The sequence below is a fragment of the Diplotaxodon limnothrissa genome, linkage group LG14, assembly GCF_057381915.1.
Source record: "Diplotaxodon limnothrissa isolate DT_005_m linkage group LG14, D_limnothrissa_male_GT1.1, whole genome shotgun sequence".
NCBI lineage: Eukaryota > Metazoa > Chordata > Actinopteri > Cichliformes > Cichlidae > Diplotaxodon > Diplotaxodon limnothrissa.
Genome location: NC_140609.1, coordinates 16508483 through 16533313, shown reverse-complemented (window position 1 = coordinate 16533313; position 24831 = coordinate 16508483). Strand labels below are relative to the sequence as shown.

At 44.6% G+C, this 24831-nt stretch overlaps 1 protein-coding gene across 1 annotated transcript; it reads right to left on the bottom strand.

Annotated features, from left to right (window-relative positions):
* Positions 1–463: 463 nt before the first annotated feature.
* Positions 464–24338, bottom strand: LOC146618641 (serine-protein kinase ATM-like). The gene is made up of 63 exons (XM_085370401.1): positions 24239–24338; positions 23934–24027; positions 23014–23132; positions 22622–22767; positions 22275–22439; positions 22018–22183; positions 21679–21917; positions 20601–20770; positions 20283–20461; positions 19718–20089; positions 19427–19630; positions 19077–19178; positions 18676–18910; positions 18459–18590; positions 18207–18332; positions 18020–18109; positions 17728–17914; positions 17436–17629; positions 17278–17357; positions 17014–17169; positions 16745–16820; positions 16466–16608; positions 16257–16374; positions 15970–16140; positions 15485–15660; positions 15117–15360; positions 14849–14964; positions 14605–14731; positions 14298–14497; positions 13594–13768; positions 12888–13046; positions 12640–12772; positions 12462–12557; positions 12197–12368; positions 11965–12106; positions 11692–11868; positions 11362–11539; positions 11138–11243; positions 10886–11044; positions 10689–10797; positions 10369–10457; positions 10165–10267; positions 9914–10062; positions 9721–9825; positions 9520–9639; positions 9179–9413; positions 8907–9080; positions 8675–8794; positions 7818–8035; positions 7501–7708; positions 7295–7420; positions 7050–7190; positions 6664–6802; positions 6113–6195; positions 5805–5945; positions 2762–2878; positions 2512–2661; positions 2246–2411; positions 1808–1894; positions 1582–1696; positions 1038–1101; positions 802–944; positions 464–716 (listed from the first exon to the last, which is right to left on the bottom strand). The coding sequence occupies exons 2-63, from the start codon at positions 24003–24005 to the stop codon at positions 533–535; spliced, it is 9288 nt and encodes a 3095-aa protein (XP_085226527.1). The 5' UTR covers positions 24006–24027; positions 24239–24338; the 3' UTR covers positions 464–532.
* Between the last annotated feature and the right edge of the window lie 493 nt (positions 24339–24831).

Here is a 24831-nt window from a genome sequence, read left to right as displayed (position 1 = left end):
CAAGAAAATATGGAAAGGATATTTTAAAGTGAAAATGAAATGCATTAATCAGGCCAGCATGCTTTTGGATTGACTGCTTTTTTATTTATTTAATGATACAGTACTCATTTGACAAAGCAGCCTTATATTCAATGCACAGGAAAAGAACAAAAACATTTTACCTGATAATAACGAACAGACATGAAATGACGCCTGGAGAAGGCTTTAAATGGTACTTCACATTCATACAGTCACTTAGCAACATTCACATTCATCTGGGTGAAACATAAAACATGCACAGCAAACATGTCAGCCTTCCAAACACACACACACACACACACACACACACACACACACACACACACACACACATTTATTTGGTCTTTTTTAATAATTTTTGTGATTTGGCTTGATTCCTAATGTTGATCTGTTGAGTCAGTTTTATTAGAGTCGTACAAAAAGGAATGAAAATTCCCACCTCTCTTTTTTTCAACCAAAATAAACTTCTTTTTTTTTTTTTTGCACTTTTTCCCTGATATCACTTTTTTCCAGTCTACACCCAGGCCTGCCATCCTGGGAAAAGTCTGCTAAGGTTTTTGGGGTCCATGGCTTGCTGGATGAGCAGGTTGACCTGTCCTCCCACGCTGAGCACCGTTCCCTCTTCCACTCCCTTGAGCTTCTCCTGCAGCCGCAGCAGCACCCGCTCCGCCACCTTGTTGAAGCTCTGACTGTCACTGCTGGAAAGAATATGAGGGGAAGAGCCTGAACACACACACACAAAACCTCGCCAGCTCCGATTCTGACACTTCTCTCCTTGATTACCTGGATTTACGGCTGTTGTCTATGTCATCTCCCCCCATAGTGGAGCTTAGCGTTGCGTTGAGCTCCTGCTGCTCGTCATGCTGCAGGTAAAAAGCTTTCAGGGGGTTCATGGTCCAGTCAAACAAAGGGTCATACAGCAGCACCTATTTAAAACGCACAAAGACACAGAAACTTACAAAAGCACTCCTTAATATGAAGTTATGGAATAAAACATAATATTTAGAGCATGATTTTACCTCCACAATAGTCAACAGAGCTTCTTGAGAACTTCTCATCACCTCCATCGTCTTCTCACAGCATCTGAAAGGGAAAGCAGGGTTCAGATTATTTATAGTGCTAAATGTTTAAAATGTCTAAATAGCAACAGATTTCCCAACATGAATCTTAATCTGTGGTCTGAGAAAAGATTAATGAGGAAGTTTGTTTAATGACACAATGTAATATGCTATTTCAAATTATAAAACTTTATTAATCGTGAAGGAAACTCATCAATCAATGGTGATTAGCTACTCATGCAATAAAAGGATCAGATCATTTTTTTATTATGTCCTGTAAAACCTCAGAATTGACAGGGGGTCGATTTTTACTGCAAGCCACTTTGCAACCCACCTCCACTTCAGTTTATATTTTCATGTCTGATTCAAATTTGTCATGTTGCCTGCCGTGCTCTGTCACAGAGTCTTTACTTCCAGTTTTCCATGTATGAGTATAAAAGGGCCTGAAGGTCCCAGACCACTGCTGACAAATAAGAGCAACATCTGAGCATAATCGTGAGCTAACCTCCTGAAAACTCCCTCCACTCCAGTGATGCCCATACCGTCCACAATGTCTCTGGAGAGTCTGAAGGGGACAGTCTCAGGGGTGGGGAGGATCTTGCCTTGCTCAAAGGCCACACCTTTAAAACATCAACAACAAAAACACACACAGTGAAGAAAAAGGGGCATCCACACTGGAGGAATAAAAACATTTTCTGAAACAAAGAGTGACCTTCTTGGTGTAAGAATACCTAAATCGATGTGCACCAGTTCTGCAGTCTGTTCGTCGATCAGTATGTTCTGGATGTGTCTGTCACCCAGACCCACGATGTAGCCAACTGTGGACACAAAACAGAAAACAGAAGGTTTGTTTTTACAATTACTGGATCGTCGTTTGGAGATAATATGAAATCTCGTTGTGTGTATATTTAATGTATATTTTTTAATTCTGTGTCATGACTGATAAATGTTTTCTTTCAACTCTGGACTTCAACTGAGAACAAAATGTTGACACGCTGAGGTGAAAGGTGGTGTTTTATGTACAAAGCAAACCGGGATCCATGAATCACCTTAATAATAATCAACACCAACACTTTAGTTTCAAGTCACATCAATTATATGTCGCCCTTCAGTTTGTGGCATCTTGTATTTACAGTACATAATGAGCTTTACTCTGTGAGACGGTGTACCTATAGAGGAGGTGGCCACACTGCGAGTGTAAGCCAGCCGCTTCTCCATCCACACTGCGGGATCCAGGAACCGTTCCATGCAGAAATACCTAAAGACCGGCCTGAACTTCGTGCACACCTCGTTGTAGGCCTGCAGCTTCTCGTCGAATGCAAGTCTCTGAGCGTCCTGCAGTGACAGCCCAACAAAAACTACAGCTGTGAGTTCTGAACCCATAGCAAGCATGTGTTGCCATGTTGCAAGTGTTTTCCTGTCAGCACCGCCATACCAACATCTTCCTCCGGCAGGCTAGGCTGGCCCAATCTTGGGGTCGGAAGCGTTTGTGAGCTCCTTTATTGGGCTCCACCAGAAACTCCCCGATGGGCACCGTCCCAGAGCACCACTCTAACACGCCACTGCGCTGTGAGAAAGGCACCACCTGGAATCAAGTATATGACAGATTTTTTTTAAGCAACGAAGGGAAAAAGAGATGAAAGCAAATGTGAAGCAGTGCCACAGATGTGCGTCTATCGGGGAACCTTGTATCGTCTGATGTTGAGCTTCCTCTTGCGTGTGTCTGTATTGCGCTGCAGCAGCATGGAGCACATGCTGAAGACCTGCTGCATCACTGCGTCCTGTCGCAGGTCGTCCTGACCCTGTTTGCATTAAAACACTAAAATCACTCACAGGTGAGGTGACCAAAATCATCACAACGATCCTTTATTTTAGTGCAGTTCAGTGTATTTGTACAGCCCAGTATCACGTGTGAGGGCTCAAACTGCTTCACAGCCATAGAAACAAGACAAGAACAGACAGACTGAGTTCTGTAGGACACTGGGAGTTTTATGACGTTTGCAGTCATTCATTTGTTAATGGCTGAATTCTTCAGTTGATAGTTCCTCTGAGTTTCAGGCAAGACAACTTTGGAGGAACTACTTTGAAGTTGAATGCAATTTAATGCAGGAGTGTCAAACTCCAGGCCTCCAGGGCCGGTGTCCTGCAGGTTTTAGAGCTCACTCTGGGTCAACACACCTGAATCAAATGATCAGTTCATTACCAGGCCTCTGGAGAACTTCAAGACATGCTGAGGAGGTCATTTAGCCATTTAAATCAGCCGTGATGAATCAAGGACACATCTAAAACATGCAGGACACCGACACTCGAGGCCTGGAGTTCGACACCCGTGCTTTAATGACTACATGTGACATGAATCTAGTGAGGTGGGAAATATCTGGTAAAAAGTAGTAGAAAATATTTGTGCATTTTGAATTTTCTGAATGATGGGGAAAAGGTGTAGAAGTACTGTAAGCTAATTCAAGAGTTTTTAAAGGAAACACAATATTGTACTGAAATGTACATGGGGAGGAGAATTTTTGTAAATCTCTTTGAGTGGGAATCACCACACAACTCACAACACAATGATATCACATGATATATGAAAGTTATCACCTCTTTTCAACCACAAATTATGTCCTCAGAGTAAAACTTTAATTCAATAAGATAAAGTAATTTTTTTGCTGCAAAATGAGACTTTCACACATATGGAACCTGCCAATGAAACCTGCTGTCAGAGTCTGCTGCTGTCTGTGACTGAATTGGGTCAAGTTGGCAATTACATGCAATCTGTTTTTGGTAATACAGTAAATAACTGTGAAAAACCATCGAAAACAGAGAGAATTCACATTTACGAGAAATGTGCAACCTATAGGAAAATAACCACAATACAACCAGCTGGTGGCCAAGTTGGGTCGCGTCTCCTCGAGTTGATGTCATTGACAAAGACTCATTCAGACTGATGGCAACATGTTGGCAATCTGTCTGCATTTATATATTAGACAGCAGCTATTTACAAACCTTCAAAGAGCTCTCTGAGAGTGACTGCAGTCAATCCAATATCCTCTCTATATATGTATATGTAGATAGACTGGCTATAGATACCAAATGAAACTGGAATGGAGGAATTGTGAGCCACCTCCTCTACATGGAGTGAACGAGACATTGATTCACTGATCCACACAACCAGGATTTACAGCAACGACATTGGAATGTCATTCGGATTGGAGAAGCGTAGTCGGATGGTAACGAAGAGAGGGAAAGTAGTCAGAACTGCCAAAAGGCAACATCGCTGACATTGAGGACAGCTACAAGTACCTGGGAATCCTAAAGGCAAACAGAAACAAACAGGAACAGCAACCAGAGAGTAAGGCAAGTCCTGAGGAGTCAGCTGAGTGGGAAGAACAAGATCCAAGCTATCAACACCTGTGAATACCTCTACTGAATACCTCAGGCAGCAGAAACACAAGAAAGAGGAGCACTCATGGAAGGACAGGCCCCTGCATGCTATGTACCACCAGCAGATAGAGGAAGTGGAGAGCATCCAGAAATCCTACCAGTGGACAAAGCTGAACTGAAAGACAGCACAGAGGCACTAATCATGGCAGCACAAGAACAAGCTCTGACCACAAGATCCATAGAGGCTGGGGTCTATCACACCAGGCAAGACCCCAGGTGCAGGCTGTGTAAAGATGCCCCAGAGACAATGCAGCACATAACAGCAGGGCGCAAGATGCTAGCAGGCAAGGCATACATGGAACGCCATAACCAAGTGGCCGGCTTAGTGTACAGGAACATCTGTGCCGAGTATAACCTGGAAGTCCTGAGGTCAAAATGGGAGACGCCCCCTAGGGTGGTGGAGAATGACCGAGCTAAGATCCTGTCAGACTTCCAGACACAGACGGGCAAAAATGGTGGTGGCTAACCAACCGGACATAGTGGTGGTGGACAAGCAGAGGAAGATGTCCGTAGTGATCGATGGAGGTATAGTGAATGACAGCAACATCAGGAAGAAGGAACACGAGAAGCTGGAGAAATACCAAGGGCTCAGAGAAGAGCTCAAGAAGTTGTGGAGGGTGAAGGTAACAGTGGTCCCCGTGGTAATCGGAGCAGTAGGTGCATTGACTCCCAAGCTAGGCGAGTGGCTGCTGACCTATTTTTACTCATGTGACTGAGGTGTTTGCTTGCCCTGAATCGATATAACACTACCATGCAAAACATAGCGATGCTGCGCTGTAGAGCTTTCTTTTCACCACCAAATCAAACACACAGTTTCAACTCTCCTGGTTTTTTTTCCACTTTCATCTTATTTTGTCAGCTGCTAAGTCAAACTCCCAGGCCGTATAATGCTGCTGACTGTTGTGAGTTTAATATTAATGCAAAACAAGCACACAGATACAAAACTATTAAGTTTCACCACGACTCTCCAAAGTGGTAAATCATTAGCCTTCAATTGACTGTCAAACGTGTCAGCAAACACAAGCATGCTCTCACACACAAACACACAGCCTGCTAAAGAATGTTTTCATTATAAAGGAGTGAAAGCCTGTTTGTCCTGGTACAAAAACAGGATTAATCATTAGCAATGGCCAAAGCTAAATGGAAAAAAACTCAAGTTTAAATTGTGAGCACCTTCCCGTCAGGGCTGGCCAGACTATAATGGCACACGAGAAGAGATTTGTTGAAAGACAAAAAAAACCCCGACGTCAAAAGCACACGTAAGACACGCACAAACGCACAAACGCTTACTTTGACCAGCTGTCTCCTGCTTTTGCCGTCAGAGCCGACGCAGTCGATGATCTTGGGCAGGTTGACTCCTCCGGCCAGGTGATAGTGTGGCATGAAGGACCTGACAGTCACCAGGTTTTCATAACCACCGGACGGATCCACCTGTTTACACGATAAATATGAGACAAATAATTCAATCAAACCAATCAAAAAATGACACCATACACTAAACATGGATCACCCCAGTAACACTTAAATAACAAAACTTTATATAAAGTCTGAAAGCAGCAAAGTTCTCTCTCTCTGTATGTTTTTAAGTTGTATTTTACCTTAATTTCCATTGTGGGGATGGTGACCTCCTCAAGGTCTCTAATTTGCATGATGGGCTGATCAGCGGGGATGGGGATGGCCTCTGAAACCAAACAAGGACACAAAGGATGTCTAAGCAGCGGACATTTAATGCACACAACCATAACATATACTCACGACCTCTGAGTGTGTATAACTGTAGAATGTTAGGTCTACTAGCAAATAAACAGCTGAGTGGACCTGAGCAACTATGAGCAGAAAAGTCTTCATCCCTTCATGACCACAGTGTACTGATCCTCTAACGGCTGCTCCCAGCAGGATAAGGCACCATGGCACAAAGCTCAAATCATCTCAAACTGGTTTCTTAAACATGACAATGAGTTCACTGTACTCACACCTTTGGCATTTGGTGAAACCAAAGATTCACATCATGGAGCAAAATCTCTCCAGCGCCTTGCTGAATCTGTGCCACGAAGAATTAAAGCAGCTCTGATTCAAAAAGATGATTCAACCCACTCCTAACATGGTGCACCTAATAAAGTGGCCAGCGAGTGAATAAAGCATAACTCACTCTTCTCTGTTTTGTGTCTGCTGGCATCCATGTAAGCCAGGGTGATGTAGGCATCGCACAGGCGCTCGATCCCTCGGATCATCTCAGCTCGCTTCTTCCTGATGGTGGCGATGATCTTCCGAGCGACATCCGAACGCTCCTGAATGAGGGAGAACATGTAAACAGTTTAAAAAAAACAAACAAACAAACAAACACACCAGGTGCTTCTTTTGTTTCTCATGTTACAAAATTTAACACACCCAAAGTTTCAAAACGCAACGCCACTGTCCTCGTTTAATGCAAATGTGTTAAACATGAGTTTTTTTCACCGTGACAATCGACGTGTCATATTTAAGCTCCGCATGATGGAGAGAATCGTGTAAAACGGATGGAAACATCACACTCACCAGATCAAACTGCGAGAGCTGTCGCGTAGCACTCTTAGACTGCCTGGACCTGCAAAAGTTTTCGTCTTTGTTGGCATTGACCAGGGCGAAGATGATAAAGAGCGTGTGGTGAGGGTGCTGCAGAGATGCTCGGCATATCAGCTATGAGGAGGGAGGAGTACAAATAATAAACTGGACGTGGCTGCAGCAAACCTTTTATATAATGCGGTTTCTGCTCACAATAATGAATAAAAGAGCCGCGTTACCTCATTGAGGACATCGTGGAATCCCGTATCCTCTGCGACGCCAGTTGCCATCTTGGTTCCCATGCGGGCGGCCAGCTGATACATGAGAGGCAGAAACTTGTAGGACGGGATCTGTTTCACCCCTTTCTGTTAACACAGAAACAAAAAGCTTTGTCAGATGATTATATTTGTAAGATTCAGTGCAGATATGTGAACGTTTTACTGACCTTCATCATCTCATTCACATCTTTAATGTCAGCATTTTCCAGCCAGAGGGAAGCCAGCCGGAAGACCCAGGTGTCGTGCTCCTCACCCTGCTCCAGACACTGGATGTAATTCTCCACAGCCTTACACAGAAAGCGCTTTCTGTCCGTCCGCAGGTTGGACAGGGCTTTTTCATCCAGCTCCAGCTCTCTTTGCACTTTTATTGTGTACCTGTGAAGTTGGACAAAGACAGGCTGGAAACAGGCCTTCACTTTTTCTTTGGTTGTAACTGGACCTCAGCTTAAATGCAATACATCGAGCTGTAAATGTGCAAATCAACCTGTTGGAGGTCACTTTATGCTCCTTTATCAAGCCCACTTCCTCCTTGGCCTTTTCCAGCAGGGCCTGTTTGTTCTCAAACTCAGACGAGTTCATGTATTTGTCGATGCTCTGGTACTGAGCGTCAGAGAAGCGGGCCAGAGATAAAAATGCCTCAGTCCGCTGGTTCTGGAGCCTGGAGTCCTGAAGTCCCGATTCCCCCTCTATCACCTCCACTGCCTGAGCAGAGATGAGACCTTTATTAATTCAACAGTACAGGGCTGTTCTCACATGAGGAAACAAAAATCAGGCAAAATTTACAGGTATCAACACAAACATTAAAAAAAAAGTAAAACAAGATTTAACCAGATGCACAAAAAAATGTCACTACAAAACTGTGACCCGATTCAGACGTATAAAACACACACAGACACACACATGAATTATTTAATTTTGTCTATATGAATCTGGCCAAAGGACATAAAGTGTAAACTTGCAGACGTTTAATATTTATGTCTTCGCCTGCTCCTAATTTGTCTGGACATAAATAAATTATTCATGTGAGGGTGTGTGCGTATGAAGGCCCGCATGCTGCCAGGCCGACGGGTAATAAACCATTCATTTCTCTAGGCGATCCCAGCTGTGTGTGTAGATTTTAGGGCGTTTGAGACCTTTAAGATTCCTGTTTTGGTCGCTCTTCTTCACACGAAAAGAAAATACCAGAAAATAACTCTTAACCGGAGCCACTTTGTTAATTCCAGGAACTATGGACACTCCACACTTGTGAAAACGCTTCAGATGGGTGATAACAAGCCACAATTCTGCCCTTTTAATCTTTTAATAAAGCTTCGACTGCTCATGCCAAAAGCTTCTTCCTACCCTCTCCAGGTACTTCTCCAGTATGACTCCAGGACTTTCCAGGCAGGTTTCTGCCAGCCAGTTACCACACAGCCTGAGGCACTCGGTGTAGACTGGTGCTAACGCAGGATTTAAATCCACCTGTGCAACACACATCAAACCAGCTCAATAACCCATCTTGGTATTTGGATTGAACTTAGCTAATCTTACTGTTTTGCATTAGTTACAACACAGTGTTATGTGTCCGTCTGACCTTTTTCTCTAGGCTGTGTATCATCTGTCTCAGCAGGCCCAGAGCCAGACCCTGCTCTCCCTTTGCCCAGAAAACCTGGGCCTCCTCCAGTTGCCACGACGACACAGGTAGCGACGCCAATGTCCTTCCACCGCCGGCATGCTGCTTCATCTGGTAGACTGCACGCTCTGCCAGCTGGATAGAGGTTAGAGGCAACCTTCATATGATATTCACGTGGTAAATGAAAGGAAAACAGTGCTTCAAACCTTCACCTGTGGATCTGTGGATGTTACCTGCGTGTTTCCGGCCTTGCGAGCTAACCGGCACAAGTCCATGAGATGGTCAGTGAGAACAGAGCTGAGGTACTGGCTGCTGTCGGGCTCTCCCACCCTGGACAACAGGGTGTGCTGGGCCACAGAGCGGACGGCTAGGATGGGTTCTACTAAAGCAAAGTCACTGTCAACGAGGAGCTGAGAGTGGTGCCGCCACTGGCTGTAAACTTCTCTCAGGATGAGGTCTGAGAAGGGTCTGATGTAAAAAAAAGAAAAAGAAAAAAAAGAGTTTAAACATGAATAAGTCCAGAGGAGGCGTCCCGTGTGTTACTGACTGTGTGGTATGCTTCTGCCTGAGTCACCTGGAGAACAGCTCTTTAACACTCTCCAGCTCTCTGACGCTCTGCAGGTTCCTGAGGGCTGGATACAGAGATGACACGGCCTCCAGACTGCCTTTGCGTAGCTCTTCCACCTCGGCACCCCTGAAGAAATGCATACGCGTTATAAAGCAGAAATAAAGGTGTCGTACCAGAGGGTAAAACTCCATATTTTGTCCACCGCACCTGGCCTGTTTCAGAGTTTCATCAAATATGGAGAACTCCTTATTCCTGAGTGCTTGCAGGGCACAAAACACAGATTCGTGAAAGCCAGGATTGGATTTCTCACTCCTGCAACAGCAAGACATTGGAGAAAAAAATAATTAGCTTCTAACTGTGAGATTCTAGTTGCGTTTCATGCAGCAGATGCTTCCCTCACCTTTCTGACAGCTCAAAATCCCACTGGGTGTTCCTCCAGGCTGCTTGAAAGCGAAGATCTCGCAGCTCAGCTCCCCACTCGACCCCTTCGCTCTCGAGACCCCTCATGTAGGTGGCCAGGATGCTGCTTAGACCGAAGTTCTGCAAACCCTGTCGCCAAAAGATTCAAGAAACTGTGCTAAAAGCTAAAAGATTTCAATCTAAAACATTCTTTGGAGGAAGTGGTTCGTCATAGTATCATTTCAATCATACCTCCACGATGCCCACTTGCCGAGTGACCTCGGGAAGGGTACAGTGAAGGTCGTAGGAGGTCAGGGCCCTTCCCCACATAGCTTCATGTTCGTAGGTGCGAATCCTGTGAATTCACGCGGCAAAACGGCATCAGCAGATCTGATAATGACTGAAGCCTAATGAGGAATAAGTGACCGTGTGAAAGATCTAACTGAAATTTTCTACCTTGTCAGGGGGCTGGTCATGGTTTCGCCACCACAGCCATACAGACTATCCGGCTCCCCGATGCTGCGATACACCTCGATCAGCAGCTCCTATAAATATGCAAAAATGAGAGGAGAACAAGAAAGTCTTTTAAAAACAGATAAAATAGCTGATGCGTGATAATGATGATACAACAAAATGCAAGATCAGCTTCGATGGCAATGCATTTCCTGGTTGCCAAAAGAGGCTGTCTTTTTTTTCCTCCCATTTTTTTGACCTGATGTTGTCATTTAGAAAACAAAGCAGCCTGTGTAACTATGTGTGCAGCACGAAGAACCAACCTGCAGACTGATATTGGTGTCTTCTATGCTCTTCTCGGTCAGGCTGGAGATCGTGAAGGTCTGGCTGTTCTCTTCGAAATTTATTTTCCGCGTTGCTCTGGAGTTGGTTCTGCAGTTACAGGAAATGAATGGATCAAAAATGAAAAGCTGGATAAAGTTATTTTTCCTGTTACTGTTTAAATGAAGCCGCTGCATACTTGCGACTTTCTTCCATGTTAGCTTTGATCTTGTCCACGTAGATCTCGGTGTACAGCAGGGCGGTGAAGTGAGCTGAGCAGGACTGAGCGGCTTTGGCCACCTCCAGGTAGTTCAGATCCAGCCAGAAGTTTGAGTCGCACACTGTGCCAAAGGATTTACTGCAAGAAGGCAAAGCTCTACATTCATACTACAGCAGGTTTACTGGGGCAGAGACAAGAGCAGGTCCAATCGAATAATATCTGACTACAAACCCGTCAGCTTCCAGTGGCCTCTGCTGGTGTCTGAGGTAGTCAATAACTGCAAGCATGGTACGCAGAGAGGTCTTATCATGCACGCCCTGGCTCGCAGTGTCGGACTCTGCAGAGAATAACATAGACCCTCATCTCAAAGCAAACAAACACTAAATATGATCTATCGTCCACTGTCAAAATATAAGGAACAGGATCAATAATATTTGTCACAGATTCAAACTGACCAGAGTCAGACGTGAGAGGAGTGGCGGAGCGACTCGAGGCCTGAGCGCTTCTGCAACAAAAGCTGAAAAAGTCCTGAATGTGGGAGGAGAGCAAGTCCCTAAACGACCCATCGGAGTCATCCAGAAGAATGGAGTGAATGATGAGAGGCAGTAACCTCTGACAGCAGTCCACCCACACCTAAACATGGAGAGAATAATGGAGCGACACAGAAGGAATAAGGTGGAGTAGGCTGCACTGACATTCAGTATATGACTACAAATGTTAACTAATTAAACACAAATTAAGTAATGTAGCCATTCGACTTCTACACAGCTCTTAGGATAACTCACCAGGCAGAGTGGTCGGGACAAAAGCAGAGCCTCACACTTGACCCCTCCGCTGTCCAGCAGCGCTGTGCACAGAGCCTTCAGCCAGCTCTTATGGCTGCCCGCCTGGGGAATCCAGAACTCCTGGCTCTTCAGGTTTCCTCTGGCCTCTGTGCTCTCCTTGGCAGCCACAGCAACCGCCTGACCATGGATGGCAGCCAGTAATCAGATGCATGAGCTTGCTGTGAGCTCCCGTGAGGTAACTTGCAGACACACGCACAAATATCTAAAACCCACCTTATTCTTGGCTGTTCTGAATGGGTTAAGGTAAGTCAGCATGGGGTCTCTGTTCCCTTTGTGTTGCTCCCAGAAGTCGACTCCTGACTGAGTTGCGAGGATGTTCTTCAGGCACTGAGCTGCTGCCTGTCTCACCTCGATTCTGGCAGACAACCACAGCACAGAGCACATCAGCTTTTCCATCATCATGAGTTAAAACCTGATAGCTACAGAATCTGAGGAGTCAGCGTACTGCTGTTGAGTGAGCGCGTCGTTCGTGCAGTTGAGGACGATGTACAGACACTGAGACTCGGTGGATTCGAAGAGGGAGACGGCTTTTTCATACAGGGGGTCTCTGCCATGGAGAAGGGCGATGTTGGACAAGTCTACTGGGCCCAGTTCTCCTAAACAGCTGCCTGCCGCCTCTGCAGCACAAGGACTGAGCTATGAGAGCACTGCCAAACGGAATCTTATCAAACTGTTGACATGGAAGACAACACAGCTTTGATTTGTTTTACCCTGAATGTCAGCTCCTCCAGGGTGGCCGGCTGCTAGTTTACAGAGCTGCAGCAGATTGAGGACCAACTTCACCAGCACACTGTCGCTCGCGTCGGCTAAAAAGGACGACACGGATGGAAAACATTTACATGCAATCGTTCTCACGCAGAAACCACTCTTCCTCCTTTAGCATCATACCGTGGCACTCTTTAAGAAGCTCTCTGATCTGTCCTTTGTTGTCATGCAGCTGTCTGGTGAGCTCCTTTAACCCCTCGAGTCTAGTCAGAGGTAAGGAGTCACAGGACGTCACTGACAGGAAGTGGGCGATCTCCTGCAGGGGGGATAATTAAAAATTCATTACTCTCCTTATCAATATGATGAGAGAAGATCTAAATAGACTTTTAAAGTGAGGAAATTATATTTACACATGTATTTGCTGCTTTTACCTGTCTCAGACTGAAGGTGCCAGCATTATATTTGAGTTTGTGCTGTACAGCCCGCAGCTCTCTGAATTCAGGGATATTAGGGAAAGGCTCCAACCCTCTGATTGCTTCCTTTAACGTCTGCTGATTTTCTATGACAAGAAACTGCAGCAGACTCAGCACCTTCAGGGCAAAAAGAGGATTCAAAATCAAAATCATGCACACTGAAAAGGAGCCACAGTTATTCTAAGACAAAGATATGAAATAAAGAAGAGTTTGTTATCAGCAAACAGTCCATCCTTCTGTCTGTGCACAAAAAGACCCAGATTGTCTTCCTCCCCTAACCCCAACCGCTCTCGGCAGATGAAGCCCCTCCCCAAGCCTGGTTCTGCCGGAGATTTCTTCCTGTTAAAGAGGAGTTTTTCCTTCCCACTGTTGCCAAAGTGCTTACTCAAAGGGGTTCATAAAATTGTTGGGTTGTTCTCTGTATATACTATTGTAGGGTCTACCTTACAATATAAACCACCTTAAAACGACCGTTGTTGTGATTTGTGTAAATAAAACTGAATTGAAACCAAATTGAAAAACAAGAAGTGGTATTCCTAAAAACTGTCTTTCCCATTTTCCTATCAAAATATTAAGAAATTATGGGCGGCCTAAAAGTTTTGAACTGTATGCTGTGTACTAAATACATTCAACGAACACCACGCTTTGGCATGCAATCACTTACCTGCTCTGAGATGGAGGGTCGGCTGGTCACCTGAGCAGTTAGAGTTCCAATGATGACCTGTAGGTGGCAGCCCAGAGCATCATCACAGACCTGCAGGGACACGTGACACACGGAGGCCAGCAGGTCACAGCACAGAGCGAGGCTGCGGGTAGAAACCTCATCACACGGAACTGGTCTGTGGACAGCAGGAAAACAGTGTTTATGTATGTACAGCACAATATGTGTGAAATGTAGAAAAACTGTTCTGTAACCTAGCCTAAAACCGCGCTACTAATGTAGCTAAGTTAGCTCAATTTTTAGCGGTATCGAGATTCCGGGTAATGCTAGAAAACAACAACAATCATAATAATGATAATAGCAGAACAGGAATAGTATAAAAAATGACTGATTTTTTGCTATTTTATAATATATATATATATGAAAAAGGATAACAACAACTTCTATATATACATATAAACACTTAAAAACAGCCATTAAGAATGGGAAAGGACCAATTTCAGTGATTACAAGTGATCAGACTTGCTTTGGTTTAAGTTATGATTTTATCTTGGCGTTACAAATTTTAAAATCACTTATTGTTTTTTATTTCTAGTGGTAACGTGTTCCACATCTGTGGGCCTTTAACTTTAATTTCATATAATATCATCTGATTGACTTACTCAGGATTCACACCAGTGTGTAAGTCTGCCTGCGAGTGCACCAACCTGCTGTTAATATGGTGAATGAGCGTGTAGATTATATCTCTGAGAACAAAGGCCCAGGCTCCACCCAGACCGTCCTTCACCTCCCTGAGCAGCAGGCTGACGAACAAATGGTACATGAGGAGGATGCGGTGCCGTTCGTAGCTGTTGGTCGTCTCCGCTGTTCTTTCGCACACGGCCAGCAGAATCCTCTGGATAGAAATCTACAGACAGATGTAACATCATTGCACATAGAACAGAAAACGGAACACTGTGACTATTATCAAAACAAAAAAAGTTTGACTGGGTGACGATATATGAGACATCATACCGGGGTTTTTGACAGAATGGCTACCAGTGACTTGTGGTTGGCACCGTGGCACTTGCTGAGGTAGTCCAGTGTAGCTTTGATGACATATGAGCTGAAGTATGGTGGATTTGGTACCGGGTCTAGCTCTCTGAGAGATATTAAACACTGATTTTGACGTCCATTTGTTACCATACTGAGTATTTAGATGAATGAACAGTAAAAGGAAATAAAAAAAACAACTACTAGAGGACAAATATCCCAATACCCAATAAAGCGTTTCAGGTCTCCTCTGTCTTCTTCAGCTCCACTTCCTTCATACAGAGTCATGAGCAGTTCCACTACAATGTCAGCCAGGTTACTGTGGATCAGGCTGTCGATTTGCTGTGGACACATGTGAGAAGGTGAATTTTAGAGTATATAAAATCATTTGACTATGGCTTGTTCAGCCAAGCGTTTGACCTTAATAACATTTTCTCAGATCTTAGGACTGACAAGCAAAAGTCTTGAGTACTGTCGATACAAGCTGGTGTTACCTGTTTACCCAGACAGCTGGCATCTTTGAGCAGGTCATACACCATGTTAGCCTTCTCTCTCTGCTGTGCAACCTGCGAGTCCTGGCCCGGCAGTGCAAAGTATGGCAAAATGTTGACCATGATCTTTGGGAAACAGTCTGCCAGTAAGTCCCTCCAGTCTTTGTCAAGAGACCTGCCGATAGACTTCACCTGCTCAAAGTCATCCAGGAAGACCAGGCGGGGGATCAGCACTGGGTAGGAAGAGCTTTAAGGGTATTGGAAAAGGATGCTCAGTCCTAATACACTTGATTTCAAAAAACACCAGCTTAATGTAACTATAGCAGAAGGAAATGTGACTCAGTGACGCAAAGATGAGCTTGTTTTCTCACTTATAGAACTCTTGGATTGTGTCATGATCCAGTAGACTGTAGGGGAAAGATCCAAGAGTGTAGCGGTCGTCAGACTGTCTCTGTGCGAGCCACTCGGCCACCAGGTAGTTCAGGTGAGAGCTGACGAATGTTTTTACGCTCCTGTAGCCCAGCGCTCTGGAGACACTGCACAACATCTGAGGTGAAAAAGAGGACAGGACAAATCATGTCACCCTAGACAATTACTAAACCACAGTAAATCAGTTTGCATGCTTAAAATATTCTCCTCCCTCTATTCTGCGCCTTGAAAAAGGAACTCCCATAAATCCACATGCAATAGAGTCAGTCGGAAAAATCCCACCTCTTACTGGCAGTAAAATGGCCCATAGTGACATACGGTGCAGTATTAATCTGCGTCAGAGTAGTTATCCAAAGCACGTGATACCTCACTTTTACAATGCATCAAGACCTTGTAAAAGCAAAATTGCATTCAAGTAGCTTGTTACCTTTTTAATGAGCTGCTCTTCAATATCGTTTTCTTTATAAGACTGAAAGAGTGCAAACAGGGACTGTTTTTCACACACGGGGCTACAGCACAGTACGACTGACAAGCTCTTGAGCAGGGTGGCCTTGCGGTTGAACATCTCGTCCTCCCGGTCCTCAGAAGAGCAGCCTCTCTGTGTGCGATTGCACAAACAATACGTTAGTCGGTGTGTGTGTGTGTGTGTGTGTGTGTGTGTGTGTGTACAATCGCAAAGAGTTGCTGACATGTGGTAATGCTGCTCGGTCTTACCGGAAGCTTCATCCCCTCCTGAGCCTTCAAGTAAACATTCTCAAAGGCTTTCTGCTGGTGTTTTAGTGGCAGCATCTTCTTCTTATCTGGTTGCTCTGAGCTCATGTCCAGAAACAGCCTGGAGACACAATACCAGCGAGCACATATTTATCTGTCTGATCTTGGTCTTGCTTTATGTTTATTAGTGGTAAAAGACGGAGGAAGCGTACCTCTCCACTGAAACGGCTACCAGCATGCGGACTTGGTGGTGTGCGTCTGCGAGGTGAGATGGAAGGACAGCAGACACGGGATGGTCTTCCTCTCCGTCAGAGGTTCTGATGCTCAGGACGGCCCACTTACAGCATGGGTCGGCCTAACCAAGCCGAAATGACAGCAAACGCAAAAGAACAAGAAAAGTCAAAAGCAGTGACAACGAGAGCTGCTGCAGTAATGGGACACTTTTACAGGCAGTAAAAACAGCAACACTGTTGCTTAATCGTAGATTTTACCTCCAGGAGAGCAACCAGACATTGCACTAAAGCAGCTCGCACAGATGCCACGCATTTACCTGTATGGCTCAGGAAACTGAAACGCAGTACAATAGGAGCATTAGTAACAGTTCTGACTACAATAGAATTTCTAAGAGAATTTCAAATTTCAAAATAAGGTAATTTTACACTTGACTTCTCTATCAACAATTGAAATCGTGTATGTAAATGTAATCTTTTTTAAAGAGCCGCCAGTTCATCTATTAATGGTGTAAAAACATGCTTCTAACCAGAATCCGGACACCACTTTCAGCAAGGATCCCTGCACATGTCTCATCTCCTCTGGCATGTGATGGGTTTTCCCCAGGCTCTTTATGGAGGGTAACAAACTCATCAGTACAGCAGCACAGATCTCCTGGTCCTGACGATACAGAGAGCACAGGTCCCTGTGAAGACAGCAACAAATACATCTATTTATTACCACAGACACATTAATTCACATTGTGCAGATTGAATGTGTCTAACAAATACGAGTAAGAGAAAGGTTCTCATACGCCAGAGGACGGAGCAGCGAGTCAAATTCCTCCGGGGAGAGCGAGTCCTCAGCAGGAAGCTTCTTCAGCAGGATGAGATACTGCAAGAAAACCAGATAAGATGAGTGTTTCTGGCTAAAGGGTTGCCACGGTGATCCTCCAAATTTGCTGCTGCCTACCATGTTGAGGTGCAGGGCTTTACTGAAGTCCATCTGCTCCACCAGCAGCAGCAGCTTGCGCCGCACTTCCTGGGGTTTGAAAAGCAGGCCGTGGACGGGCTGGACCGAGCCGCACTCGCACAGGAACTCCAACACTGCGAGGAGAGCCAGGTCCTGCTGTGCCAGATGATCTTCTGATAGAAGGCTTTTCGCACCTGCAAGGTAGCGAGCAATGTGTATGAAACGTGCTAATTTTTTATTTAGCTGTCTGTGTTTTTAAGAAAGGAACAAACCAGGAAAGGACCCGACATACCTGGGCCGCAGGAAGTGTCGGTGTTGTCTCCTTTGGGCCTGTGGTTCCCGTTGGTGCTGCTCTGGGGCTCTTCACCATCATCAAACAAGTCAACATCATGGCCTTGCTGAGTTCTGGTCATTTCCCACTCATCATCCATGGGGTCATCCTCATCCATGACAGCGACTCTCCTGGCAGCAGTGCTTATCTAAAGGGAAAAAGAAGAGAGCTTGATTTCACAAGCCTGCTTTTCACATTAAGGTTTTTCCTTTTGTGTCTTTTAAATCTGTGACATGCTCTTTCTGTCGCTTACCAACATTTTGCAGATTTCCGCCAGCTCGCTGAGGAGGCTGGCTGGCAGAATCATTATAAAGAAACCAGAGGAGGTGGGACAAATATTTTCCTGCAGAATGATCACAAAAGTAGTTAAAATCCACTGTCAATGCCTGACTTTGACTTTAAGAGTAATGATTGTTTTTCTAGAAGAAAAGCTTTGTCACCTTGTTTTTTCTGCTGGCAGACTGTGTGCAAAGCTTCATAACAGACCTCAGGGTGCCCATGGTCCCTTCCTCTGTCATTTTTACTTTCACCCCTGAAACAAACCCGCTGAAGTCCTGGGCGAGGGCCTATGAGCAAGAACAGCCCGAAAACTTTAAAGCTGGGGCTGATATTTCATTTCAACTTTCAATATGACAAACAAGGGTTCTCAGCCAGGCTGGAATCAGATTTTATGACTTTAGATAACTGATTACCTTTGCTTTACCGAAGAGCTGCGATCGGCAGGCCTCCTCCTCAGTCAGAAACCCAGTGGAGACGTAAGCTGCCAAAACAGCGGTCAGCTGACTGAAACAACGCACCAGACACTCTGGAGGAGTGGACTGAGACTGTCGAGGGTCCAAAACAATAGATGTCATTGTTTACCATGCAAAACAACATTCATACGCGCACACACATCCGACTTCGACTCACTTCAGGAGAGAAGCAGTTGAGTAAATTGTCAGCCACGCAGAGCAGGGACTGCTCCAACTTGTTTCTGAGGCCGGGGACAGCAGCAAACCGGCTGTCGGCCGACGCCGTCCTCGCCGACTGGTCAAATCTGCGGACTTCTGACGGCGACGTGTTGAAGCTGAACTGCTGGTACAGTCTCTCGATCTGTTCCAGGTTGTCTTTGGCATCAGAGGGTATTTGCTCTTGAGAAAAGGCACTTTGAAGAGAAAAGAGTTGCAAAGAGGGTTAGTTTAATTCCCAAATCTCAAAGCAAGAGAGGGCAGAGAGAGATGCAGTGCAGAAACTGGCTGTATATTACAGGTTATGGCTAGAAATTGTATATAGTAATAAAAGAGGTTGAAAAATAAAAGAATTCCCCTCACCTTTCTATGCCATGAGTACCCAGCAGAAACTTTAGGCCGACTCTGGCGTCCTTCAGAGTAAGAGAGACCAAGATGTTTGCTATAAGATTGTGAGGAAAGTCTCTGCAATTAAAAGAAAAGTTTAGGTTTTATCTTAAATACAAATGCAATAATACAAGATAAACTTTATTCTAGGAAAAAATCCAGAAACAAAGGAAAAATATGAAGTAAGGTTCAATTTTCTGAGTTTTGGAGTTTGTGCAAACAGAAAAAAGAATCCTATAAACAACACTTTTTTAACTGGAACATCTTATCTTTTGAATATAAAAGCACCTTCTACAAATATTAACATCAGTGTATAACCTGCCAACCTGCAAATGATGGGGTGAGGTCTGGAGCTGTCCTCCAACTCATCACTCTGGTCGCTCATCAGCATCCAAGCTATGAAGCTCTCCTTCAGATTAGGTGATGTGCCTCCTTCTGTGGCCCCCGCAAAGTCCCAGCCTGATGCTGAGATGAGACTTTTTGGGACCGGACACTTTAGCAGGGCCTGGGCAAGACAGAGTGCAGCACTCCTGCGTACGAGGAATCGAATCACATTAGTACCTTTTGTGTACTAATCTAATGTACTACTGTTGCAATGAAAAAAGAGAGAAACTCACTTGGACGGTTTGCATACAGATCCAGATAAAAGCTTCCAAAAGTCTCTGTCCACATTAATCAGTCCTCCCTGGATGATGGAGGCCAGCAGGTCCAGGCTGAGGGACTCTGTCGGGGACGAGCTGACCCCACGCACTGCCAGGCCCCATACCTTAACCCAGAGCCTTCCCAGCTCCGTCTTGTAGACCTGGGCTCTCTCTCGGTAGCGAGCCTGGCACCGGGCCACCTCCCTCAGACAGCGCAGCACATACACACCCCTCTCTCCCCTCCGCTGCTCTGCCAGGAGCTGGTGCAACACTGACAGCAGTGAGACCAGCTCCCGTCCAGGCACCATGTATGGGTACTTAGAGGTGAGCGCTGTGGTGATTTGCAGCCTGAGAGAGGAAATAAAAGACGGGAATGTCTTTATGTGACGCTGATAGCACAGCAGTCCTCCGTGTCTCAAGGCAGAGTTGATGCCCCATAAAATAAAAAGCAATAACACTGATTTAAAAGTCATTCTACCCAGTAATCATCTTTATTTAAATTGAAAATGTGTTTATATTATTTGTGCTGTGATTATCATACCACGGTATGACATCAAAGTCACTGTGCTGAGGCTGCAGATGCTCACGGAGGACCTCCCAGCCCATTTCGATACGCCGGCGCTTGCTGGCAGCTCCGTGGGTGGGACTGCCCATCTGTGTGGCTCTGATGGAGGCCTGGGTGACATCCACGATGTGGGTGTCACTGTCATCATTAAACAGCTACAGCAAAGAAACGTAAGAGCGTTTAAAGGATTAAATGTGTCCAGACACCCTCCTCTAATGAGCTTCCTCACCGCACTTTTGAGCGAAGCTGAACCTTGATGCGCTTGGTGCATACATGACGTTCGAGCTTTCTTACCTGGTGACAGATGTCAGCCGTAAGCTCAATGAGATTGTCTTTGACGGCTATGTGTCTGGTCCCCGTGACGTACTTCCCTCTGCTGCCTATGTGACCAATCTCCCCGACCAACGCGTTGTAGAGGTTGTACAGCAGACTCCGCCACTTGGACCAGTCCTCAGCATGTGCACCTGCAGTATGAGTGAGAGCAGCCACCAGTTATTGGTTATTTATTTAAGGATATTCAAATATTTATGTTCATGACGTTTAAATAATTACTGCCAACAAATGAATGCAAACCTTGAGTTCAGCCACAGCTTTGCAAAAGTTTAGATTTTTGATGTTTTCACCAGTGAAATTTGAAAGATGCACTGCGATCAAATTAAATTAAACTTTTTTACTTACCTACTGGTTTCTATCTAACATTCACACACACACACTCACACACCAATGAATGCATCAGCCTGGAATGCATCGGGAACAACCCGAGATTCAGTATCTTGCCCAGAAAGAAGGTTGGAAGTGGGAGCAGACAGGGATCCAACAACCAACCTTCCAGTCCGCTCTACCTCCTTAACCCCCCAAATGCAAACTGAGCATCAGAATGAGGAAGAAAGCTGATTTAATTACTTTGAATGTACCATGCTTGTTGTTGCAAGACATGCTGGTCTGAGTGTTTCAGAAACTGGTGATCTGCTGGGATTTTCCTACATAACCATGTCTGCAGTTTACAGAAAATGATCCAAAAAAGAGGAAATGTCCAGCGAGCGACAGTGGTCTAAGCGAAAATGCTTTTGTGATGTCAGAGATTAGAGGAGAAAGGTTATATTGCTGTAAGAGATAGGAAACTCAAATATGCCCTTCTTAAAACAAAGTAGTTGGATGGTCTTAATCAAGGTGAAGAAGAGCATCTCAAAATGTGCAAGACATCAAACCTTAAAGCAGATGGGCTACGGCAGCAGAAGACGAACCAGAAAGGAAGGTGTACCTAACAAAGTGTTTGGTGAGTGTAGATCCCGCGATAAAGCCTGGCCTCCGACCACTATTAACCACAAACGCTGGAAACCAACATTTAAAATGAAGTTTTAAAAAGAAGAACCTGTATCCTGTGTCTTGGCTCCTTTGGGGTGGTGAACACAAATCTGTAGGTTGAAGAACTCCACAATCTCCTCTTTGAGAGCTGGACTGGGCCTCATGTCTGCCCAGACGTACAGTATGGAAGGCAGAAGCTCCTCTCCCAGTCGACACAGCCTCATCCTACAATTCATGGCTGCAGATCTCAAGAAGATGTTCAGAGCTGAGACGAGGTGCTCCAAAACAGCCAAGTGTTTCTCCTGCCTGATACGATTGATACAAAGAATGCATAGTGTTTAAATTTAGCGACTAATACCGGAACATTTATTCAACGTAAATCTAAAACAGTGTTAAAAGTCTTCACCTGACATTAAGCAGTGCTTTGGAGAAAAAGCTGAACAGCGTGTCATTGAATCCATCGGTCTGCATGCAGCAGCCCTGCACCACCGTGTGGATCACTCTGCTCACCAAAACGTGGTTGATGGGTCTGGACGAGGAGTTGAACAAACCACAGTACAAGTCCAAAAGATCTAAGGATCAAGAATAAACACAGATCCATCAGTTCTTACTCTTGTCTGCTTCCTGATGTTTAGAAAATAAAACTCCAAATAGCCCACTGACTTTGCCACTGCTGTGGAGCGATGTCACACCAGTACTTGCGGACAGAGAGGATGTCCTTTACAAGGAGGCTGCTGTAATCTTCTCCATAGGCTGAACAGCAGTACGAACTCTGCAGAACCTCCAGCACATGTTTCAGCAGCTCACTGCACTTCAGACGAGGCCCGCCTGGAGGAAGAAGAGGACACTCTTAACTGCAGTCCCCACAGTTCATTCAATATGTTTTCTACTGTGTCTGATGAATTAATGAAAGATACTTATAAATATAAAGATATATGAATGTTCCCTAATTTATTACGACATACATTCACCCAAAACTGAAACATATTGCAACCTGCTCCTGCTCTTACGTTTGTTAGCGCAGCGAATGAAGTATTTGATCAGGCTGCATATTTCAGCCATCTTCTTCTGCCGCGTGGCCAGCGTGGTTGCTGTGACGTTGGATTTGCTTGATTGCATGCTTTCCGTCTCCTTTTGGACATAGCGCTGCAGAAACCTGATGCAATAAAATGCCAAGCAGAATAAAGAGCGTTCATTTATAGAAGCCACTTGTTCCGGTACATGTTAGCTAAAATCATTTATGAGTTACGAGCATGTTGCAGAATATGAAATAAGAACAAATACTTATTTAAGAACTTTTCAAAAGATGCAAAAAGGTAGAAAATAGTACCTTCTCTGGAAACACCTTATAGATATATACATTTGGTATTTATATGGTTGCAAATACTCTGAGGCAGGTTACCTGAAAACAGCATCCCATGTGAGTTGCTTGGAGGCTTTTGCTTTAGCTGATGAGTTACGATCCAGTTCCTGCACAATCTCTGGAGACCGGAGGAGCCGTCTGAAGCGCTCAGCTTCTTTCTGATAATAAAAACGAGATGAAATAAAAAGCATTTACACCGCACTGATTAAAACTATTTCAGGTTTAGTTAATTATGGATAATTCCCCACAAAATTCACTTCAAAGCTCTTTATACTGTAAGTTAAAGACCCAACGGTATTGGAGAAAACCCCAACAATCAAGCGACCCAATACGAGCAGGCACTTAGCGATAAGAAAAACCCCCATTTTAACAGGAAGAACCAGGATTTGAAATTCTGTTCAATAAATACATATAATGTGTCACAACTGAGAACTTGAGGGGCTATACAGACTATCAACATACCAAGATGACTGGCAGATCTTATTTTGTTTTTGTTGCTACTTGTGCCAGGAAAGTAAATAAACCTTTATTTTAAAAAATAACTGATTTTAGAGTCTTTCAGCTATTCATCGCACTGCCTTTGTACACTTATAAAGTGCAAAATTGATGTCGTGCAAGCCACAGGCAAATTGCATCTTATTTGCAAGTGGGCAGGACAGATGCTGATGCTCAGCAGATGTATACGCAGTGCAATCTGAGCTTCTGACTGAGTTCAATACTGTAGGGTAAGAAGAGCCGTGATTTGAAGGTAGTAACTAAAAGAAGTGAATTAAAGGATAACTGTGGTAGTTACTGGTGTTGGGCTGCTTTGCCATGATAACTGGACAACAGTGTTAGTTAGCATCCTGTTATTTTAAAATATGCTAAATAGGGAGTTGTTTAACCTATTTAAAGTGCATTGAATCGCCTATGAATTCATTTATTTGGACAACTGATAGGCAGTAGTTCGTCTTTTTCACCTTCCTCTCTGTAGCTTTGTCATTCTCGAGTGCTCTGCAGCAGGCCAGGAGATCATGAAGAGCCAGGCTCATTGTGCCTCACCGTATGTACACACTGGAGGGACAGGATGTTGACAAAAGTTATTCATCTGCTTTATGCCTACACTATTATTACTTAGTAGACAGTGTAGATTTCTACTATTCGACCCACACTTTATTCACTGCTTCACTGTTCATGCAAACTACTTTAGCAACATGACACTGGCAGATTAAGCTTTTAACTTCATTCACAAACGTCCATTCAAACACCTGCACTGTTCACTGACCTCAGATGACTGCAGCGATTGCAGTTACGGAGTTGTCACACGCGCAGGTGCAGATGTTAGCTGAGGTAAGGCACACCGCTACTGTACCTGCCATAACAACTTTGCCATCTTGTAGAGCCACACGCACGCACGCACACGTAACCCACGCATAAAATATTCCCGCCCCAGCAGCAAGGCTCAGCCCCTCACATCACTTCCTTCTCATGCCAGGTATTGAGTGAGTCCATTCACTTTTCTATCAGCATGAAAATAAACCTAATGTTTTTAATAGGTATGGTGTTATTGAAGTGGTATACGATCTGCTGAAGTCACGTTCAACCTATAAATTCAAGTATATATATGTAAAAAACTATAGAATGTTATCCAGATTGATTTTTTCTATTTGGACTACAACTACCACAATTCTAATCAATAGCTTGATCTTGGTACTTCCGGGTTATACGTGCTTGAGTTCCCCGCCTTTTGAGTATAGAAGCAGTATTGTGAAGACGTCGCCTTCACAATAATATCACTGACGTGGTTTCATTTCAGTCAGTTTTTGAGCTTCTCGGAGACTTTTTCTGAACATGGAGTTACCTGTTCACATTTGAGGC